Here is a 22807-nt window from a genome sequence, read left to right on the forward strand (position 1 = left end):
CCACCTTTTTTTTTGGGGGGGGGGGAGAGGGAGGGCGCGGACGGAACCATCTCGGGAGGGGGGGTGGGGGGGCGGATTTTGGGGGGCCCCGCCCCGCGCCCGCCCAAGGACGTTTAAAGGACCGACGGGGCCGCCGCTCGCAGCGCCCGGTGCCGCCGCCGCCGCGACCCCCGGAGCCCCCCCACCCCGGCCCGGCCTCCCCCCGGGCCCCGCGGGGCCGTGCGGGGCCCCCCCCGCCCCTCACCATGGTGACGGTAGGAACGGGGTGGGGAGGGGGCGATTGCGGGGATCCCCCAGACCTTCCATCCCCTCCCCCATCCCGCGTCCCCCCCACCCCCCAATTCCCCAATTCCCACCCCCCCACCCCTTGGTGTCCCCTCCTCGCGGGTGACACGCAGGGCTGGGGACACGGCGTCACCCGCGGGTGGCACCTGCAGGGACACGCGTGTGCGAGGGAGGGGCGGGGACCCCTCCCCAAATTCGGGTGCGGTGGGGAGGGGGGCACGTGCGTCGCGGTCCCCCGCGTGTCGCTGTCCCCACGCCCCCCCCACCCCACCCCGGGCCGTGGCTGGTGGCCCCGGGTGTCCCCATCACCCGGTGACAAAGGGCCATTGTCACCCACCCCGCGCTATTGGGGAGGGGGGAAGGGGCGGGGGCGCTGCCGCCGCACAATGGGGGGATTGTCCCCCGCACAATGGGGGGATTGTCCCCCCGTGGCCCCACCCGGCTGTCGCTGTCCCCCGTGTCCCCGTCCCCTCCCCGTCCATCCTCGCGGGCTCGCTGTCCCTGTCCCCGCGCTGCTGTCGCCGCGGTCCTGTCGTCTCTGTCCCCTCCCCATCGCCGGGTCTGCGCTGTCCCTGTCCCCTCTGTGCCCCGCGTCCCCGCAGTGACACCCGTGACAGTGACACCCCTGTGACAGTGACACCCCCTGTGACAGTGGCCCCCGTGACAGTGACACCCCCTGTGACACCCCCAAGTGACATTGACCCCCCCAGTGACACCCCTGTGACAGTGACACCCCCCGTGACAGTGACACCCCTGTGACAATAACGCCCCCTGTGACCACCCCAAGTGACATTGACCCCCCCAGTGACACCCCCTGTGACAGTGACACCCCCTGTGACACCCCCAAGTGACATTGACCCCCTATGACAGTGACACCCCCTGTGACAGTGACACCCCCTGTGATAGTGACACCCCTGTGACAGTGACCCCCCCAGTGACACCCCCCGTGACAGTGACACCCCTGTGACAGTGACCCCTCCCAGTGACAGTGACACCTCTGTGAGAATGAGACCCCCTGTGACACCCTCAGTGACACTGACACCCCCTGTGACACTCCCAGTGCCAATGACACCACCCCGACACCCCCCTGACACCCCCTGTGACACCCGCAGTGACACTGACACCCCCTGTGACACCCCCAATGACAGTGACACCCCCTGATACCCCCTGACACCCCCAGTGACAGTGACCCCCCCATGACAGTGACACCCCTGCGACAGTGACACCCCTGCGATGGTGACACACCCTGTGACACCCCCTGTGACAGTGACCCCCCTGTGAGAGTGACACCCCTGTGACGGTGACACCCCCTGTGACACCCTCAGTGACAGTTACCCCCAGTGACACTGACACTCCCTGTGACACCCCCTGTGACAGTGACACCCCCTGTGACCCCCCCCCAGTGGCAGTGACAGTCCCGTGAACCCCCCTGACACCCCCTGTGACACCCCCAGTGACTGTGACACCCCCTGACACCCCCCTGACCCCCCAGTGGCAGTGACGCCCCTGCCCCCCTGTCCCCAGCAGATCCTGAGCACGGTGGAGGCCCAGGCTCCCAGCGCCGCGGGGCCCTCGGGCTGCGGCCCCGTCCCGGTCCCGGTCCCGGTGGTGGCCGTGCCGGGCCCGGGGGTGGCGGCAGCGCTGCCCAACGGGGCCCCCCCGGGTCCCCCCGCCGTGGCCGACGACAGCAAGACCAACCTGATCGTCAACTACCTGCCGCAGTCCATGAGCCAGGAGGAGCTGCGCAGCCTCTTCGGCAGCCTCGGCGACATCGAGTCCTGCAAGCTGGTCCGGGACAAGGTCACCGGTACGGGGGACACGGCCTGGGGGGACAGGGACATGGGGACGTGGATTGGGGGGTACAGGGACATGGGGATGTGGACTGGGGGGGACACAGGGCGTGGGGACATGGATTGGGGGAGACAGGGACATGGGGACATGGATTGAGGGGTACAGGGACATGGGGATGTGGATTGGGGGGGACAGGGACATGGGGATGTGGACTGGGGGGGACACAGGGCGTGGGGACATGGATTGGGGGAGACAGGGACATGGGGACATGGATTGAGGGGTACAGGGACATGGGGATGTGGATTGGGGGGGACAGGGACATGGGGATGTGGACTGGGGGGGACACAGGGCGTGGGGACATGGATTGGGGGAGACAGGGACATGGGGATGTGGATTGAGGGGGACAGGGACATGGGGACGTGGATTGAGGGGGACAGGGACATGGGGATGTGGATTGAGGGGGACAGGGACATGGGGACGTGGATTGGGGGGGACAGGGACATGGGGACGTGGATTGAGGGGGACAGGGACATGGGGATGTGGATTGAGGGGGACAGGGACATGGGGACGTGGATTGGGGGGGACAGGGACATGGGGACGTGGATTGAGGGGGACACAGGGCGTGGGGACATGGACTGGGGGAGACAGGGACATGGGGACGTGGATTGGGGGGGACACAGGGCGTGGGGATGTGGATTGAGGGGGACAGGGACATGGGGACGTGGATTGAGGGGGACACAGGGCGTGGGGACATGGACTGGGGGGTACAGGGACATGGGGACGTGGATTGAGGGGGACAGGGACATGGGGACGTGGATTGGGGGGGACACAGGGCATGGGGACACGGCCTGGAGGGCACACAGGGCATGGGGACACGGCCTGGGGGACCCAGGGCACAGGGACATGGGATGTGGGGTGTGGGAGATGGGACACGGGGACACGGGCAGTGGGATGTGGACAGATGGGACAAGGGACACAGGGACACGGGGAAATGGGACACGGTGAGGTGGGAAGGGAGAGGGCACGTGGGGACCTGTGGGGACAGGGATAGAGCAGGGAGACCGTGGCAGCAGGGACAATCTGGTGTCCCCCCACTGCCCCGTGACCCCTGTGTCCCTGTCCCCATGGGTTTGACCACGAGTCCCACGTCCCTGGGGACACGCGGGGACCCACGGGGACAGCGAGGCTGGCGGGATGGACGTGGATCTGGGAGAGGGGAGGGGACAGGGATGGGAGCACAGGGGACAGGGCCACCCCTGTGACGGTGACACGGTGCCCCAGGGCAAAGCCTGGGCTACGGCTTCGTCAACTACGTGGAGGCCGGCGACGCCGACAGGGCCATCGGGGCCCTCAACGGCCTCAAGCTGCAGACCAAGACCATCAAGGTGCCCTGGGGACACGGGGGTGGCACCTGGGGGACTTTTGGGGCGGGGGAGGCACCTGGGAAACACTTCGGGATGGGGGGGCACATGTGGGGTCCTACAGGGGGAATCCTTTGTGGGGCACCTGGGAGCCCTTGGAGGTGGGCGATGCCCTGGGGGTCCCGAGGGCTCACCTGTCCCCCCAGGTGTCCTACGCCCGGCCCAGCTCCGCCTCCATCCGCGATGCCAACCTGTACGTCAGCGGCCTGCCCAAGGCCATGGGGCAGAAGGAGATGGAGCAGCTCTTCTCCCAGTACGGCCGCATCATCACCTCCCGCATCCTCGTGGACCAGGTGACAGGTGAGCCCAGCTGTGCCCAGGTGGGCTCAGCCCACCTGGGAAGGTGGGACATGCCTGGGGTGGGGGGTCCTGGGGATCCTGGGGGGAGTGGGACACTCCTAGGGGGTGGGACATCTCTGGGAATGGGGGTCCTGGGGGATTTTTGGGGAGGTGGGACACTCCTAGAAGTGCGGGACACTCCTTGGGAGTGGGACATCCCTGGGAATTGGGGTCCTGGGGGGATTTTGGGGGAGGTGGGACACTCCTGGGAGGTGGGACACTCCTGGGGGGTGGGACATGCCTGGGGTGGGGGTCCTGGGGGGATTTTGGGGGAGGTGGGACATTCCTGGGGGGTGGGACATCCCTGGGAATGGGGGTCCTGGGGGGATTTTGGGGATTCTGGAGAGGTGGGGCTCCCCTTGGGGGGTTACCCAGCGATCCCTTTAGGGTCTGTGGGTGGGCGGGGCGGGAAGGGGCTTTTGGGAGGGGCTGCCCCTGATCCCCCCACCCCCCCCGTGTCACCTGCGCAGGTGTGTCGCGGGGGGTGGGCTTCATCCGCTTTGACAAGCGCGTGGAGGCCGAGGAGGCCGTGCGGGGGCTGCACGGGCAGAAGCCCCTCGGCGCCGCTGAGCCCATCACGGTCAAGTTCGCCAACACCCCCGGGCAGAAATCGGGGGGGGCCCTGCTGAGCCTCTGCCCCGGAGCCCGGCGCTACGGGGCCCTGCACCCCCCCCCGCAGCGCTTCCGGTGAGGGGCTGGGAATGGGGGGTGGGATAGGGGGTGGGAATGGGGGGTGGGAATGGGGGGGACAGCCCGGGAATGGGGGGTGGGAATGGGGGGGACAGCCCGGGAATGGGGGGCACATCCCGGGAATGGGGGGCTGGGAATGGGGGGCATATCCTGGGGATGGGGGGGACAGCCCGGGAATGGGGGGTGGGAATGGGGGGTGGGAATGGGGGGGACAGCCTGGGAATGGGGGGCTGGGAATGGGGGGCACGTCCTGGGAATGGGGGGCACATCCCAGGAACAGGGGGCTGAGGGGGTGGGAATGGGGGGCATGTCCCAGGAATGGGGGGCTGGGCAAGGGGGGCTGTGAATGGGGGGGGACAGCCTGGGAACGGGGGGCTGGGGGGCTAGCAATGGGGGTTACATCCCGGGAATGGGGGGCACATCCCAGGAACGGGGAGAGCCATCCTGGGAATGGGGGTCCTGGGGGGTCGGAGGGGTGGGACACTGGGGGTCCTGGGATGTCCGTGGGAACAGAAACCCCCAGGATGGGTCCTGGGAATGCTCAGAGTGGGGGGGCTCTGGGGGTGGGACCCCCCCAGGGCACACGGACCCCCGTGGCACCAGGGCCACCCCTCCTTGTCCCCCACTGACGCCCCCTCGTCCCCTCCAGGCTCGACAACTTGCTGAACGTGGCCTACGGGGTGAAGAGGTAAACCCTAAACCCCCCCAAATCCCCCCAAACCTGCCCTACCCAACCCCCCCCGCAGCCCGGGGCGCAGGAGGGGACCCCGGGACCCCCGCGCTGACCCCGGGCCAGCCCGCTGTCGCTGCTGCCCAGGTTCTCGCCGTTGGCCATCGAGGCGGTGCCGGCGCTGGCCGGGGTGGGCTTGGGGACCCCCGGGCCGGGCTGGTGCATCTTCGTCTACAACCTGGCGCCCGAGGCGGACGAGAGCGTCCTGTGGCAGCTCTTCGGGCCCTTCGGCGCCGTCACCAACGTCAAGGTCATCCGCGACTTCGCCACCAACAAGTGCAAAGGCTTCGGCTTCGTCACCATGACCAACTACGAGGAGGCGGCCATGGCCATCGCCAGCCTCAACGGCTACCGCCTGGGCGACCGCGTGCTCCAGGTGTCCTTCAAGACCACCAAGCAGCACAAGGCCTGAGCCGCGTCCCCGCTGGAGGCCGCGGGGGTCTCCTGCCGCCGCCGTCGGGGCGTGGGGAGCCCCCGTGAGCGCCGTGGAGAAGCTCGGCTGGAGGTGTCTCGGGGACCCGCTGGAGACAGTGGAGAAAGCCAGCTGGAGACCTCGGGCACCTTCAGGGACCCCCGTGAGCACCATGGAGAAACTCAGCTGGAGACCTCGGGGACCCCCCAGCAGCACCAAACACATCCTGGAGACCTCAGGGTCCCCCCATGGGCACCACGGAGACCATGGAGAAACCCACTTGAAGACCCAGAGACCTCAGGGTCCCCCCATGGGCACCACGGAGACCATGGGGAAACCCACGTGAAGACCCAGAGACCTCAGGGTCCTCCCATGGAGACCATGGAGACACCCACATGAAGACCCAGAGACCTCAGGGTCCCACTATGGGCACCATGGAGACCATGGAGACACCCACATGAAGACCCAGAGACCTCAGGGTCCCACTATGGGCACCATGGAGACCATGGAGAAACCCACTTGAAGACCCAGAGACCTCAGGGTCCCACTATGGGCACCATGGAGACCATGGAGAAACCCACTTGAAGACCCAGAGACCTCAGGGTCCCACTATGGGCACCACGGAGACCATGGAGAAACCCACATGAAGACCCAGAGACCTCAGGGTCCTCCCATGGAGACCATGGAGAAACCCACATGAAGACCCGGAGACCTCAGGGTCTCCCCATGGAGACACCCACATGAAGACCCGGAGACCTCAGGGTCCCCCCATGGAGACCATGGAGAAACCCAACCGGAGACCTCGGGGACCTTCAGGGACCTTCAGGGACCACCCCCCCCATGAGCACCAGACCAATCCTGGAGACCTCAGGGTCCCCCCACAAACACCATGGAGACCATGGAGAACCCCAACTTCAGGTCCCGGGCACCCTCCATGGTCACCGAGGACATCCTGGGTCTCCAGGATGGAGAAACGCACCTGGAGACCTTGGAGACCGTGGGGACACCACGGAGACCCCGGAGACCCCCTCCATGGCCACTGAGGACACCGTGGGGACACCTGAGGCACGGCCCGGACACCTGGACGCCCTCACCTGTCCCCGATGGGCACCCTGAGGAATCCTCCAGGTGCTCCAGGGCACTGGGAGGGGCCCTGGAAAGCCTGGAGACCCCCCCAGGACACTGTGGACACACCTGGGACCCTCCCCCGGGTACCCCAAACCCCACCACTCCGGCAGTGGCCGGACCACCTGGAGCGGTGTCCCCCCCTCACCTGATCCAGGTGTGTCCAGGTGGGGGCTGTGCCCCCCCTTCCCTCCACTCCAGGACTCCAGCGGTGAGAGGGGGGGGGCGTCTTCTCGCTCTCTCCTTCTTTCCATGTTTTCCCTTAATTTTCTGGGGGAGGGGGAGGAATTTTTGGGGAGAAAGAACAAAAAATAAGGATTTACCACGTGTTTAATTAGACCTGTTACCCGTTATCAGGTAAGGAGGAGCGTGACTGACGCAGGGAGCGGCGACTCCTCGGGAGCCGCTGACCCAAATCCATCTATTTTTATAGCAGAATATTAAAAATATCCCCCAAAATCCCCCAAATCGCCGTTCCAGAGAGGGTGAGAACCTGTTTTGTGCTCCCCGAGTTCCTTGGAAGCAGCTTGTGAACCCCAAGAGGGATCAAGGCAAGTTCTGGGGGGTCAGTGGCACTGAAATTCCAGGGATTCCTCTGGTACCCCCAAATCTGGGAGGGAGAGGATGTGTCTTGTCACACTTCCCCCCTCTCCCTTCCCAAATTCTCCAAAATGGGCAATTTTTGCCCCAAATTACTCCACTTTCTGGAGTTTGGCCACTTGGAGCCTCCTGTCCAAAAAAAGGGCGGAACCCCACCTCAAAAGCCCCGACCCTGAGTTCCCCCATACTCCTTTATCGTCATTATTATTCTTAATTATTCTTAATTATTATTCTTATTAATTATTATTGATGTTATTATTATTATTATTGCGATTCTTATTTATTTTCCCTTCGCTGTCGGGATAATTTCTCACTTTTCAGTGGTTTATTTCCCATTTATTTCCTATTCTTCCCTGTTTTTTCCCCTGATCCTGGTACTCCCCGGGACCCTCTTTTTTCCCCCCAGACCCCTCCCCCAATCCCATCCCAGCTCCTGGTTTTTTTGTGTCGTGCCTGTGTGAAGCTTCTTGTAGTTTTAATTATTATTAATATAAATATTTAGGAGCGACCCCCGTGTCCAGATCCGCCATCACACCCCCCACCCCCCCAAACTCTGACCCCCACCCCCTCTCCCAGGGATCCAGCCCTGGAATTTGGGGAGGGGGCCAGGGGACCCCCAGTTCAGTAGCAATAAGGGGTCCCCACCTCAGCCCCGGCCCATTTTTGGGGGGCCCAACGTGGGGACAAAAGGTGCCCACCCTGGTGGCACTGCGGGACCCCTCGGAGGGGACCGGGACCCCCCCGGCCCCCACCCCTGGACTCGACTCTTTGTATTTTTCATGGGAAAAAAAAAAATCAATTAAAAAATTTAAAAGGCAGAATTTGTACGTGATTTTTGCAGGGAGGGTGCGTCCGTCCGGGACTGGATGGCTGAGGGACTCTCGGCCATTTCCCTCACGCTTCCAGCTCTTTTCCCCTCATATTTCCTGCCCTTTTCCCCTCACATTTCCCTCTCTTTCCACCCTCACATTTCCCGCCCTTTTCCCCTCACATTTTCTGCCCTTTTCCCCTCACATTTCCTACCTTCTTCCCCTCACATTTCCTTCTCCTTTCCCATCACATTTCCCACCCATTTTCCCCTCACCTTTCCTGCTTTTTTTCTCCTCATGTTTCCTATCCTTTTCCCCCTCACATTTCCCACCTTTTCCCCCCTCACATTTCCCTCTCTTTTCCTCTCACCTTTCCTGCCCTTTCCACCCCCACATTTCTCACCTTTCCCCCTCACATTTCCCACCTTTCTCCCCTCACATTTTCTGCCATTTTCCCTTCACGTTTCCCTCCCTTTTCCCTCACATTTCCCTCTCTTTTCCCCTCACATTTCCCTATTTTCCCCTCACCTCTCCTGCCCTTTTCCCCCTCACATTTCCTTCTCCTTTCCCATCACATTTCCCACCCATTTTCCTCTCACCTTTCCTGCATTTTTTCCCCTCAAGTTTCCTGCCCTTTTCCCCCCTCACATTTTCTGCCCTTTTCCCCTCACATTTCCTACCTTCTTCCCCTCACATTTCCTTCTCCTTTCCCATCACATTTCCCACCCATTTTCCCCTCACCTTTCCTGCTTTTTTTCTCCTCACGTTTCCTATCCTTTTCCCCCTCACATTTCCCACCTTTTCCCCCCTCACATTTCCCTCTCTTTTCCTCTCACCTTTCCTGCCCTTTCCACCCCCACATTTCTCACCTTTCCCCCTCACATTTCCCACCTTTCTCCCCTCACATTTTCTGCCATTTTCCCTTCACGTTTCCCTCCCTTTTCCCTCACATTTCCCTCTCTTTTCCCCTCACATTTCCCTATTTTCCCCTCACCTCTCCTGCCCTTTTCCCCCTCACATTTCCTTCTCCTTTCCCATCACATTTCCCACCCATTTTCCTCTCACCTTTCCTGCATTTTTTCCCCTCAAGTTTCCTGCCCTTTTCCCCCCTCACATTTCCCACCTTTTTCCCCTCGCATTTCTCACCTTTCCCCCTCACATTTCCTGTCTTTTTTCCCCCTCACATTTTCTGCCTTTTTTCTCCTCACGTTTCCCACTCTTTCCCCCTTCACATTTCCCACCCTTTCCCCTCACATTTCCCACCTTTTTCCCCCTCATATTTCCCTCTCTTTCCCCCTCACATTTCCCACCTTTCCCCCCTCACATTTCCCACCTTTTCCCCTCACATTTTCCACCCATTTTCCCCTTTCATTTCCTGCCTATTTTCCCCTCACATTTCTCACATTTCCCCCTCACATTTCCTGCCTTTTTTTCTCCTCATGTTTCCCACCCTTTCCCCCTCATGTTTCCCTCTCTTTTCCCCCTCATCTTTCCTGCCCTTTTCCCCTCACATTTCCCCTCACATTTCCTACCTTCTTCCCCTCATATTTCCTTCTCCTTTCCCATCACATTTCCCACCCATTTTCCCCTCACCTTTCCTGCATTTTTTCCCCTCATGTTTCCTGCCCTTTTCCCCCCTCACATTTCCCACCTTTCCCCCTCACATTTCTCACCTTTACCCCTCACATTTCCCGTCCTTTTCCCCCTCACATTTTCCACCCATTTTCCCCTCATCTTTCTCACCTTTCCCCCTCACCTTTCTCACCTTTTCCCCTCACATTTCCCCTCTCATTTCCTGCCTTTTCCCCCTCACATTTCCCACGTTTTCCCCTCACATTTCCTGCCCTTTTCCCCTCCTGTTCTCCCCTTTTTCCCCTCCTAAGTAACCCCTCTAATTAAACCCTTTTAACCAATGAAAAAAAGGTTTTGCTCCCTCAGTTTAAACCTCAAAAATGGAAAAAGGCATTCCCTCTATGTTTAGACCCCTAAAATGGTGGATAAAGGGGGTCTCCTCCCAAAATAAGACATAAAAATGGTGAAAAGGGTGGAGTTTCCCTCAATTTAAACCCTTAAAATGTTGGATCCTGCCTCAATTTAAATTTTTAATGGAATTCCTACTCAATTTAACCCCACAAGAGGCCTCCTCCTCCCTTTACTGGTTTTCCTTCAAGAAACACAAGTTTTGGGGCTTTTTGACACCATTTTCCCTGTAAAATCCCTTAAAATCGAGGGGCCCTGTTGATGGAACTCTTAAAACGTCCCATAAATAATCTCCTTTCAATTTAAACCCTTAAAAACGATGGAAAACAGAGATTCCTCTTCAATTTAACTATTTATGGAATTAAAAATTTGGATTTATCCTCAGCTAAATCCCTATATAATAGAAAGTAGTCATTCCCAGTCAATTAAACCTCATCAAATCATGGAAGAGGAAGGCTTTTCCTTCAATTTAAACCCTTAAAAACGATGAAAAACACAGATTCTTCCTCAATTTAACTATTTGAGTAATTAAAAATTTGGGTTCATCCTCAACTAAATCCCTAAAATAATAGAAAGTAGGGATTCCTAGTTAACTAAACCTCTTCAAATCACTGAAGAGGCAGGATTTTCTTTCAATTTAAACGCTTAAAAACGATGGAAAGCACAGATCCCTCCTCAATTTAAGTATTTAAGGAATTAATAAATAGGATTTATCGTCAACTAAATCCTAAAATAATAGAAAGTAGGGGTTCCTAGTTAACTAAACCTTTTCAAATCAGGATTTTCCTTCAACTTAAACCCTTAAAATAGTTTGAAAGACTTTATTCATTCTATTGACTCCTTTACACCCGCAGGTAAAAACCATGGCGCATGCCTGTGTGTGTGTGTGTGGGGGGGTGTGCTCGTGTCTCTTTAAATCCGCCGCCATCTTTGAAGAGGGCGCGGCTTGGCGCGGGCGGCGAGCGAGGCCGGGCGCGGCGCCGGAAGTGCGTCAGGCGCGGGCGGAAGCGGGCGGGGGCCGGAGGGAAGGTGGCGGCGGCCGCGCCATGGTGGATTACAGCGTGTGGGACCACATCGAGGTCTCGGACGACGAGGACGAGACTCACCCCAACATCGACACCGCCAGTCTCTTCCGATGGCGCCACCAGGTGCGGCTCGGCCCGGCCCGCGGCGCTCTGCCCCCAAGCCCCGGGCCTGGCGCGCCCAGGGAGGCCCGGTTCCCATGGCGACCGGAATTCCCGGGATTCCCGGAGGGACGGGGGAGGCACGGGCTGGGGATCTGTTGTTCGTGGGAGCCCGGGGGTGTGGGGGGCTCTCCGTGTTCCCGCAGGACGGGGAATGGGGGGGGGTGTTGTTCTTTTCCAGCTCCAGGGGCTCCCGTGGGGCGGGGGCTCCCCGCATTCCCGTGGGATCATCCCTGGAGCCCCCGCGGGGAGCTCCGCCATCCCAGCACGGCCCGGTTCCCGTTCCCCATCCCGGCCCGGTTCCCGTTCCCGGTGCCTCATCCCATCCCAGCCCGTTCCCGGTTCTCTATCCCAGCACGGCCCGGTTCCCGTTCCCCATCCCGGCACGGCCCGGTTCCCGTTCCCGGTGCCTCATCCCATCCCAGCCCGTTCCCGGTTCTCTATCCCAGCACGGCCCAGTTCCCGTTCCCCATCCCGGCACGGCCCGGTTCCTATTCCTGGTGCCCCATCCCATTCCCCATTCCCGATGTCCCATCCCAGCCCGTTCCCCATTCCCAGTGCCCCATCCCATTCCCGGTTCCCCATTCCCAGTGCCCCATCCCATTCCCTGTTTCCCGTTCCCGGTGCCCCATCCCATCCCACTCCCCATCCCATCCCATTCCCCCATTCCCCATCCCATCCCATTCCCGGTTCCCCATTCCCAGTGCCCCATCCCATTCCCTGTTTCCCGTTCCCGGTGCCCCATCCCATCCCACTCCCCATCCCATCCCATTCCCCATTCCCGATGTCCCATCCCAGCCCGTTCCCCATTCCCAGTGCCCCATCCCATTCCCGGTTCCCCATTCCCAGTGCCCCATCCCATCCCACTCCCCATCCCATTCCATTCCCCATTCCCCATCCCATTCCCGGTTCCCGCTGCCCCCGGCATCTCCCGCTCCATCCCTGCCGTGCCCAGGGGCTGCTCCTTCCCTCGGGAATCACCTCAGGGTGAGGGGGGGGTCCCAGCCCCCCAAAATCCCCCTGCGTGTCCCAGGATGGGGCAGCGACCCCTCCGAGGGCTCACACCCAGCTTTGGGCCGTGGGAATCGCCAGAATTCCAGATCCTCCCCAATTCCCTACGGAAAAGCTGCAGCTCCCTGGGGTGGATTTGGGGGTTCAGCCCCTCCTGAACCCCCCAAAACCCCCCCAAAACCCGGGAGCGAGGCGCCCCAGCTCCTTCCCTGCCGCCCCAGGCCCGCGTGGAGCGCATGGAGCAGTTCCAGAAGGAGAAGGAGGAGCTGGATAAAGGCTGCCGCGAGTGCAAGCGCAAGCTGGCCGAGTGCCAGAGGAAGCTGAAGGAGCTGGAAGTCGCCGAGCCGGAGAGTGGGAAAGGGGAGCTGGAGAAGCTCCAGGCCGAGGCCCAGCAGCTGAGGAACGAGGAGAAAAGTTGGGAGAACAAGCTGGAGGAGCTGAGGAAGAAGGAGAAGAACATGCCCTGGAACGTGGACACGCTCAGCAAGGATGGCTTCAGCAAGGTGCGGGTTTTTTGGGGAGAAAACCCCCCAAAAAAAGCACCCCCAGCGTGTCCTAAATCCCCCAAGTCATTCCCTGCCTTCCTTGGCATTCCCAGAGTGTTTTCAACGTGAAGGCCGAGGAGAAGGAGGAGACGGAGGAGCAGAAGGAGAAGAAACACAAAACCTTCGTGGAGCGATACGAGAAGCAGATTAAACACTTTGGTGAGGGGGTTTGGGGGGCTTTAGGGAGCTGGGGGACGCTTTTTGGGGTTCTCCAAGCTTGGGAACACCCCCCGTGGTGGGACCAACCCAGAATCCTCTCGCTGCGCTGAAAAATTGAGGATTTTGTGTGCTTTTTCCCATTTTTTTCCCCCCGCTGAAGCACAGTTTGGGGGGAATTGGGTTAAATTTCACGATGAGGTGCTCGCCCTCCTGGCCAGCCTCATCCAGGCGGAGTTTGGGGTTTGTTCCCCGGCTGAGGAGGGGGAATTCTCCTGGTTCCCGGTGGCAGGGATGCTGAGGCGCTGGGACGACAGCCAGAAGTACCTGTCGGACAACCCTCACCTGGTGTGCGAGGAGACAGCCAACTACCTGGTCATCTGGTGCATCGACCTGGAGGTGGAGGAGGTGAGCAGTCAGGCTGAAATTGGGGTAAAAATCCTAAAATCCCCAACTTTTGCAAGCTGGAGCTGCCTTGTTCTCATCTCTCCGGATTTCTTCCCGTTTTTCCTGCCAAAAAAAACCCGAGAGGATTGAGGACTTACAAGGCAGGAGAGGTGGGAAAAGATCCTTAAAATCATCCTGTAGAAGCACCCACCTTTCCTTGGGAGAGAGGTTGACACCTCTCCTGCAGCTCCAGGGTTTTTCTGGGATGAGGAGCCCACAAAATCAGGGAATTTGGGATTAATTTGGGATCAAACAGCTCCTAAAGAGCATCGAACCTAACCCAGTCTCATCCTCAATCCAACTTGGGATTCCCTGACCCAAATCGCCTCCTCCTCACCCAAAAAGGGGTTTGGCCGAGTGGGGAATGGGGATTTTGGGAGATCTTGGGGGGATTTTGACCCCGTTTTCCCCCCAGAAACACGCGCTGATGGAGCAGGTGGCCCACCAGACCATCGTCATGCAGTTCATCCTGGAGCTGGCCAAGAGCCTCAAGGTGGATCCCAGGGCTTGCTTCCGGCAGTTTTTCACCAAAATTAAGGTAAAAATCCCCCCTGGACTCCCCAAAATCCCTCCCTGAGGCCGTGTGCACCCCAATTTCCACAGGTGTAGCCTCAAATTCTTTCCTTTTCCCAAAATCCCTCCCTGAGGCCGAGCGCACCCCAATTTCCAAGGATTTAGCCTCAAATTTTTTCTCCTTTTCGTGGGGTTTGACCAGGGGAGGGGGTTCTGGTGGAGTGGGGGACGGGGTGGAAAAGGGGGAGCTCAGGGGGTGGAATTGGGGATTTGGGGTTGGAATTGGGGGTTCAGGGGTGGAAATGGGGATTTAGGAGTGGAATTGGGGATTTAGGAGTGGAAATGAGGGTGTGGGATTGCAATTGGGGGTGTGGGGTTGATATTGGGGCTTCAGGGGTGGAAATCAGGGTGTGGGATTGAAATTTGGGGTTTAGGACTGGAACTGGGGATTCAGGAGTGGAACTGGGGATTTAGGAGTGGAAATGGGGATTTAGGAGTGGAAATGGGGATTTTGGAGTGGATATCAGGGTGTGGGATTGGAATTGGGTGTTTAGGAGTGGAACTGGGGATTCAGGAGTGGAATTGGGGTTCCAGGGCTGGGAAAAGCAGCTGCAGGTTGGGGTTCAGAACCCCTCATCGAGGCACAGCCCCCAATTCCCCTTCCTTTATCCCCAACTCTCCGGGGCCATTAACTGGATGGCACCGGACTGGGGTTTGGGCAGATTTGGGGCAGATTTGGGATGGAATTTGGGTGGATTTGGGATGGATTTAGGATGGATTTGGGGTGGATTCGGGGTGGATTTGGGGTGAATTTGGGGAAGATGTGGGGTGGATTTGGGATGGATTTGAGTTGGATTTGGGATGCATTAGGAGCAGATTTGGGTTGGATTTGGGGTGGATTCAGGTGGATTTGGGGTGGATTTGGGATGGATTTGGGTTGGATTTGGGGCGGATTTGGGGCAGATTTGGCTGGATTTGGGAAGGATTCGGGGTGGATTTGGGTTGGATTTGGGGCGGATTTGGGATGGATTTCAGTTGGATTTGGGGCAGATTTGGGTTGGATTTGGGGTGGATTCGGGGCGGATTCGGGGCAGATTCAGGTTGGATTTGGGGCGGATTTGGGATGGATTCGGGGCGGATTTGGGGCAGATTCGGGGCGGATTCAGGTTAGATTTGGGTTGGATTTGGGGCAGATTCAGGGCGGATTCGGGGTGGATTCGGGGCAGATTTGGGGCGGATTCAGGTTGGATTTGGGACGGCTTTGGGTTGGATTTGGGGCAGATTCGGGGCAGATTTGGGGTGGATTTGGGGCGGATTCGGGTTGGATTCAGGGCAGATTTGGGTTGGATTTGGGGCGGATTCAGGTTGGATTCAGGGCAGATTTGGGGCGGATTCAGGTTGGATTCGGGGCGGATTTGGGGCAGATTCGGGTTGGATCCTGGGGGAACCCCGTTTTTCCCCCCAAGACGGCGGACCAGCACTACCTGGAGGGGTTCACGGAGGAGCTGGAGGGCTTCAAGGAGCGGGTGCGGGGCCGGGCGCGGGCGCGGCTGGAGAAGGCGCTGCGCGAGTACGAGGAGGAGGAGCGCCAGAAGCGCCTCGGGCCCGGCGGGCTCGACCCCGTCGACGTCTACGAGTCCCTGCCCCCCGTGAGTCCGGGCTGAACCCCCCGATTTGGGGCCTTTCGGGGGCCCCTCGCAGCTTTTTCCCCGCTCTGAGTGGGTGCTGGAGGTCTGGGGGCTCCCGGTGGGGCTGGGTTGAGGGGGTCGCTCCCAGTGCTGGTCTGGTTTTGAGGTTCAACCTCCCGGTTTTGAGTTTTTGGAGTGTTTCCTTGGGATCGTTGGCTCCCAGTTTGAGCCGGGTCACTCCCAGTGTGATCCCAGTATGATCCCAGTCGCTTTCAGTATATCCCAGTCACTCCCAGTATGATCCCAGTCACTCCCAGTATGATCCCAGTCACTCCCAGTATGATCCCAGTCGCTCCCAGTATGTCCCAGTCACTCCCAGTATGATCCCAGTCACTCCCAGTATGATCCCAGTCACTCCCAGTATGATCCCAGTCACTCCCAGTATGTCCTAGTCGCTCCCAGTATGTCCCAGTCACTGCCAGCGTGATCCCGGTCACTTCCAGTGTGATCCCAGCATGATCCAGATCATTTCCAGCATGATCCCGGTCAATTCCAGTATATCCCAGTCACTCCCACAGTGATCTCAGTCACTCCCAGTGTGATCCCAGCATGATCCCAGTCACTCCCAGCATGATCCCAATAATTCCCAGTGTGATCCCAGTCACTCCCAGTATATCCCAGTACATCCCAGTCACTCCCAGCATGATCCCAGTCACTCCCAGTATATCCCAGTCACTCCCAGCATGATCCCCGCCCCTCCCAGTTTGATCCCAGCCCCTCCCAGTACATCCCAGTTGCTCCCAATGTGATCCCAGTATATCCCAGCCCCTCCCAGTACATCCCAGTCCCTCCCAGTCCCCCTGACCAGTGCCTGGCCCGGCAGGAGCTGCAGAAATGCTTCGATGTCAAAGACGTTCAGATGCTGCAGGACACCATCAGCAAAATGGACCCAACCGTGAGTGTTTTACCCCAAAAACCCCTCGGGGGGTCCCCAAATCCCTCGGGGTGTCCCTAAATCACTCGGGGGTGTCCCCAGATCCATCGGGGTGTCCCCAAATCCTTCGAGGGTGTCCCCAAATCCCTCAGGGGTGTCCCTAACCCATCAGAGGTGTCCCGAAATCCCTTGGGGGGGTTCCCAGATCCTTTGGCATGTCCCCAAATCCCTCGGGGGGGTCCCCAAATCCCTTGGGGTGTCCCCAAATCCCTCAGGACAGGTCCCAAACCCCTCGGGGTGTCCCCAAACCCCTCGGGGTGTCCCCAGATCCCTCGGGATGGGTCCCAAATCCCTCGGGGTGTCCCCAAACCCCTCGGGGGTGTCCCCAAATCCCCCAGGGATGTCCCTAAATCCCTCAGGGGTCTCCCCAAACCCTTCAGGGGTGTCCCCAAATCCCTTGGGGGTGTCCCCAAACCCCTCGGGTGTGTCCCCAAACCCCTTGGGGTGTCCCTAAATCCATCGGGGTGTCCCCATATCCCTTGGGAGGGGTCCCAAATCCCCCGGGGGTGTCCCCAAACCCCCCGGGAGTATCCCCAAACCACTTGGGGTGTCCCTAAATCCATCGGGGTGTCCCCATATCCCTTGGGATGGGTCCCAAATCCCCCGGGAGTATCCCCAAACCCCTCAGGATGTCCCCAAATCCCCCGGGGGTGTCCCCAAACGCCCCGGCCCCCCTTTTCCAGGAGGCCAAGTACCACATGCAGCGCTGCATCGACTCGGGGCTCTGGGTGCCCAACGCCAAGGGCGGCGACGGGGCGGAGAAGGGCCCCGGGGAGGAGCTGCAGAAGGAGAACGGCGCCCGGGACGAGGCCAAGCCCTGAGGGGAGCCCCGAGCCCCCCGAAAACACCACAGAGAAAAGGCGGAAAAGGTCACAAAAACAACCAAACAAACAAGAAAAAAAAACCAAACCCAACCCACGCGGAAAAGCAGCAAAAAAGCAGCCGGGGGAGGGGCCCTGCCCCACCCCCACCCCCGCAGCCCCTCCCCGCTCCCCTCCCCCACCATCCCCCCACCCCCCGCGCTTTTCACGCCGTGTAGAGACTTTTTTGGGGAAGGATTTTGGGAATTTCGGGGCCCCCCCCGGGTGGGTTTGGGGGGAGGGGGAGGGGTCGGAGCCGCGGTGCCGGAGCGGAGAATAAAAGAGATTGGAGAGGCCGAGCGTGGAGTGGGGGGCTGGGGGGTTTTGGGGGGCTCGGGGGGTCCTCTGGGGGGGCTGGGGGCGGTTTGGGGCGTTTTGAGGGGGTTTGGAGCCATTTTGAGGGGGTTTGGGGGCATTTTGGGGGGGTTTTGGGGGGCTCCTCTGAGGGGTTTGGCACCCCCAGGTTGCGTCCTAGTCCAGCTGTGCCCATTTCAATCCAGCTGTGCCTTGGGTTCAAATCCAGCTGTGCCCATGTTGAAATCCAGCTGTGCCCATGTTTGAATCCAGCTGTGCCCATGGGTTTAAATCCACCTGTGTCTGTGGGTTTGGATCCAGCTGTGCCCATGGTTTTAAATCCAGCTGTGCCCGTTTCAATCCAGCTGTGCCGTTGGGTTTGGATCCAGCTGTGCTGCTGTTCAAATCCAGCTGTGCCCCTGGGTTCAAATCCAGCTGTGCCCATGTTTAATTCCAGCTGTGCCCGTTTCAATCCAGCTGTTCCCCTGGGTTTCAATCCAGCTGTGCCCGTGGGTTTAAATCCACCTGTGTCCGTGGGTTTGGATCCAGTTGTGCCCATGGTTTTAAATCCAGCTGTGCCCCCCAAATTCTGTTTCCAGCTGTTCCCCAAGCCCCGCCCCCGGCTCAGCGTGGCCACGCCCACGCGTCATGTCAATCTTGATGCCCCGCCCCTCAGCCAATCAGATCCTTCCCTGAGGCGCGTGGGCGTGGCCTGGCGCCGGCCAATGGCAGCGCGCGTCTCTCCGGGCCAATGGGGAGCGGCGGCTCTGCGGGGCGGAGGGAGCCGGAGCGGCGGCGGGGCCGGGCCGGTACCAACGGGGGGACCGGGGGGGGGAGCCGGTACCGACCCACGGAGCGGCGGCTACCGGGGGGATAACGGGGGGTTGGTACCAACCGGGACGGGGAGAGGCTCGGTTCGTACCGGGAGGGGCGGTGCCAGCCGGGGACGGGCCCGGAACCGAGGCGGTGAATGGCCGCGGGTCGGTACCAAGCGGGGCGGGCGGGGGGAGAGCGGGGCAGGGGACGGAACCAAGCGGGGCGGGGGGGGGAGTCTCCTCTGAGAGTGAAATGGGTCAAAATCCATCCTGAAATGGGTCAAAATCCACCCGAAAATGGGTCAAAAATTCACCCCAAAATGGGTCAAAAATTCACCCCAAAATGGGTCAAAATCCATCCTGAAATGGGTCAAAAATTCACCCCAAAATGGGTCAAAATCCATCCTGAAATGGGTCAAAAATTCACCCGAAAATGGGTCAAAATCCATCCTGAAATGGGTCAAAAATTCACCCCAAAATGGGTCAAAATCCATCCTGAAATGGGTCAAAATCCACCCGAAAATTGGACAAAATCCACCCGAAAATGGGTCAAAATCCATCCTGAAATGCGTCAAAATCCACCCGAAAATTGGACAAAATCCACCTGAAAATGGGTAAAAAATCCATCCCAAAATGGGTTAAAATCCACCCGAAAATGGGTTAAAATCCATCCTGAAATGGGTCAAAATCCATCCCAAAATGGGTTAAAATCCACCCGAAAATGGGTTAAAATCCACCCGAAAATTGGACAAAATCCACCCCGATATGGGTTAAAATCCACCCCGAAATGGGTCAAAATCCACCCCAAAATGGGTCAAAAATTCACCCTGAAACTGGTAAAAAAGGTGCCAGATTTTCCTGGGATAAATTGGTAAAAAAGGCACCAAATTTTCTTGGGATAAACTGAAAAAACAACCAAATTTTCCTGGGAAAAAGTGATAAAAACCCCAGTTTTTTGCCATATTTTTCACCCCAAATCCCATTTTTCATCCCAAATCCCGTTTATTGCCCTGGCAGGTGCTGCGATGCCGCTGTGCCCACGCGGCGGCTGAGGCTGAGGCCGAGGGCTGCGCATTCCATAAATTGGTAAAAAAGCCAAACTTTCCTGGGAAATACTGGTAAAAAAGGCACCAAATTTTCTTGTAATAAATTGATAAAATAGCCAAATTTTCCTGGAATAAATTGGTAAAAAAAACCCCAAATTTTCCTGGGAAAAAGTGACAAAAAACCCAAATTTTCCTGGGAAAAAGTGATAAAAAACCCAAATTTTCCTGGGATAAATTGGTAAAAAAGGCACCAAATTTTCCTGGGAAAAAGTGATAAAAACCCCAATTTTTTGCCGTTTTTTGCCCCAAATCCCGTTTTTTCCCCCCAAATTCCCGTTTTTCCCCCGGCAGGCTCCGCGATGCCGCTGTGCCGGCGCGGCGGCCGAGGCCGAGGGCTGCGCGTTCCATAAATCAGTAAAAAAGCCAAATTTTCCTGGGAAAAAGTGATAAAAACCCCAAATTTCCTGGGAAAAACGGATAAAAGCCCCAATTTTTTTGCCGTTTTTCACCCCAAATCCCGTTTTTTCACCCCAAATCCCGTTTTTTCATCCCAAATTCCCGTTTTTCCCCCGGCAGGCTCCGCGATGCCGCTGTGCCGGCGCGGCGGCCGAGGCCGAGGGCTGCGCATTCCATAAATCAGTAAAAAAGCCAAATTTTCCTGGGAAAAAGTGATAAAAACCCCAAATTTTCCTGGGATAAATTGGTAAAAAAGGCACCAAATTTTCCTGGGAAAAAGTGGTAAAAACCCCAAATTTCCTGGGAAAAAGTGATAAAAACCCCAAATTTCCTGGGATAAATTGGTAAAAAAGGCACCAAATTTTCCTGGGAAAAAGTGATAAAAACCCCAAATTCCCTGGGAAAAAGTGATAAAAACCCCAAATTTCCTGGGAAAAAGTGATAAAAACCCCAAATTCCCTGGGAAAAAGTGATAAAAACCCCAATTTTTTTGCCGTTTTTTGCCCCAAATCCCGTTTTTTCACCCCAAATTCCCGTTTTTCCCCGGCAGGCTCCGCGATGCCGCTGTGCCGGCGCGGCGCGGCGGCCGAGGCCGAGGGCTGCGCGTTCCCGGCCGGCGCGGGGCTGAAGGTGCTGCTGCACTGGAGCGGCGCCGAGCAGCCGCAGCGCTGCCGCGTCTTCGGCGGCGGCAGCCGCAGCGCCGAGGAGATCTGCATCGAGCTGGCCCGCGGCCTCGGTGAGCAGGCGCCGGAATTCCCAGAAAACGGCGGGAGTCGGCGGGGAAAACAGCGGGAATGACCAGAGAACGGCGGGAGTCAGTGGGGAAAACACCCGGGAAAACACCCGGGAATTCCCAAAAAACAGCGGGAGTCGGCGGGGAAAACAGCGGGAATGACCAGAAAACTGCGGGAATTTATGGGGAAAACACCCGGGAATTCCCAGAGAAACAGCGGGAGTCACTGGGGAGAACAGCGGGAATTCCCAGAGAAACAGCGGGAGTCAGTGGGGAAAACACCCGGGAAAACACCCGGGAATTACCAAAAAACAGCGGGAGTCACTGGGGAAAACAGCGGGAATGACCAGAAAACTGCAGGAGTCGCTGGGGGAAACACCCGGGAAAACACCCGGGAATTCCCAAAAAACAGCGGGAATTAGTGGGGAAAACACTCAGGAATTCCCAGAAAACAGCGGGAGTCGGCGGGGAAAACAGCGGGAATGACCAGAGAAACAGCGGGAATTTATGGGGAAAACACCCGGGAATTCCCAAAAAACAGCGGGAGTTGCTGGGGAAAACAGCGGGAATTCCCAGAGAACGGCGGGAGTCACTGGGGAAAACACCCGGGAATTCCCAAAAAACTGCAGGAGTCGGTGGGGAAAACACCCGGGAATTCCCAGAGAAACAGTGGGAGTCAGTGGGGAAAACAGCGGGAATTCCCAGAGAACGGCGGGAATTAGTGGGGAAAACACCCGGGAATTCCCAGAAAACGGCGGGAGTCGGTGGGGAAAACAGCGGGAATGACCAGAAAACTGCGGGAATTAGTGGGGAAAACACCTGGGAATTCCCAAAAAACAGCGGGGAGTCGGTGGGGAAAACACTCGGGAATTCCCAAAAAACAGCGGGGAGTCGGTGGGGAAAACACTCGGGAATTCCCAAAAAACAGCGGGAGTCGGTGGGGAAAACACCCGGGAATTCCCAAAAAACAGCGGGAATTAGTGGGGAAAACACCCGGGAAAACACCCGGGAATTCCCAAAAAACAGCGGGGAGTCACTGGGGAAAACAGTGGGAATGACCAGAGAAACTGCGGGAGTCGGTGGGGAAAACACCCGGGAAAACACCCGGGAATTCCCAAAAAACAGCGGGAATTAGTGGGGAAAACACTCAGGAATTCCCAGAAAACAGCGGGGAGTCGGTGGGGAAAACACCCGGGAATTCCCAGAGAAACAGCGGGAGTCGCTGGGGAAAACACCCGGGAAAACACCCGGGAATTCCCAAAAAACTGCGGGAATTAGTGGGGAAAACACCCGGGAATTCCCAGAAAACGGCGGGAGTCGGTGGGGAAAACAGCGGGAATGACCAGAAAACTGCAGGAGTCGCTGGGGGAAACACCCGGGAATTCCCAGAGAAACAGTGGGAGTTGCTGGGGAAAACACCTGGGAATTCCCAGAGAAACAGCGGGAATTGATGGGGAAAACACTCGGGAATTCCCAGAAAACTGTGGGAGTCGGTGGGGAAAACACCCGGGAATTCCCAAAAAACGGCGGGAGTCGGTGGGGAAAACACCCGGGAATTCCCAAAAAACGGCGGGAGTCGGTGGGGAAAACACCCGGGAATTCCCAAAAAACGGCGGGAGTCGGTGGGGAAAACAGCGGGAATGACCAGTAAACAGCGGGAGTCGCTGGGGAAAACACCCGGGAATTCCCAGAGAAACAGTGGGAATTCGTGGGGAAAACACCTGGGAATTCCCAGAGAAACAGCGGGAATTGATGGGGAAAACACTCGGGAATTCCCAGAAAACTGTGGGAGTTGGTGGGGAAAACAGCGGGAATAACCAGAGAAACAGTGGGGAATTGATGGGGAAAACACCCGGGAAAAACACCCAGGAAAAGAGCGGGAATTGCCAAAAAAACAGCGGGAGTCGATGGGGAAAAACAGCAGGGAAAACACCCGGGAAAAC

General features: G+C 58.4%; 3 protein-coding genes across 4 annotated transcripts in view; all 3 read left to right on the forward strand.

Moving 5' to 3' along the window:
- Nucleotides 1–244: 244 nt before the first annotated feature.
- On the forward strand, nucleotides 245–8214 carry ELAVL3 (ELAV like RNA binding protein 3). 2 transcript variants are annotated; one of them, XM_077787731.1, is made up of 7 exons: nucleotides 245–254; nucleotides 1813–2092; nucleotides 3358–3461; nucleotides 3644–3797; nucleotides 4307–4523; nucleotides 5176–5214; nucleotides 5323–8214. In XM_077787731.1, the coding sequence occupies exons 1-7, from the start codon at nucleotides 246–248 to the stop codon at nucleotides 5666–5668; spliced, it is 1149 nt and encodes a 382-aa protein (XP_077643857.1). In that variant the 5' UTR covers nucleotide 245; the 3' UTR covers nucleotides 5669–8214. The 2 variants fall into 2 exon arrangements, with proteins under 2 accessions (XP_077643857.1, XP_077643858.1); XM_077787732.1 differs by having other exon boundaries at nucleotides 5344–8214.
- Nucleotides 8215–11160: 2946 nt separating this feature from the next.
- On the forward strand, nucleotides 11161–17816 carry CDC37 (cell division cycle 37, HSP90 cochaperone). The gene is made up of 8 exons (XM_077787735.1): nucleotides 11161–11330; nucleotides 12599–12880; nucleotides 12976–13081; nucleotides 13371–13486; nucleotides 13941–14063; nucleotides 15505–15687; nucleotides 16550–16621; nucleotides 17344–17816. The coding sequence occupies exons 1-8, from the start codon at nucleotides 11229–11231 to the stop codon at nucleotides 17479–17481; spliced, it is 1122 nt and encodes a 373-aa protein (XP_077643861.1). The 5' UTR covers nucleotides 11161–11228; the 3' UTR covers nucleotides 17482–17816.
- A 721-nt stretch (nucleotides 17817–18537) lies between these two features.
- The window catches only part of TYK2 (tyrosine kinase 2), a 33109-nt gene continuing 28839 nt past the window's right edge, over nucleotides 18538–22807 (forward strand). Inside the window, exons 1-3 of the mRNA XM_077787712.1 lie at nucleotides 18538–18623; nucleotides 19647–19715; nucleotides 20682–20867. Coding sequence (XP_077643838.1) covers nucleotides 20690–20867 — 178 coding nt within the window. The 5' untranslated portion in view covers nucleotides 18538–18623; nucleotides 19647–19715; nucleotides 20682–20689. The remainder of the gene's footprint in view (nucleotides 18624–19646; nucleotides 19716–20681; nucleotides 20868–22807) is intronic.

This window comes from Lonchura striata, chromosome 21, assembly GCF_046129695.1.
Source record: "Lonchura striata isolate bLonStr1 chromosome 21, bLonStr1.mat, whole genome shotgun sequence".
Classification (NCBI taxonomy): Eukaryota; Metazoa; Chordata; class Aves; order Passeriformes; family Estrildidae; genus Lonchura; species Lonchura striata.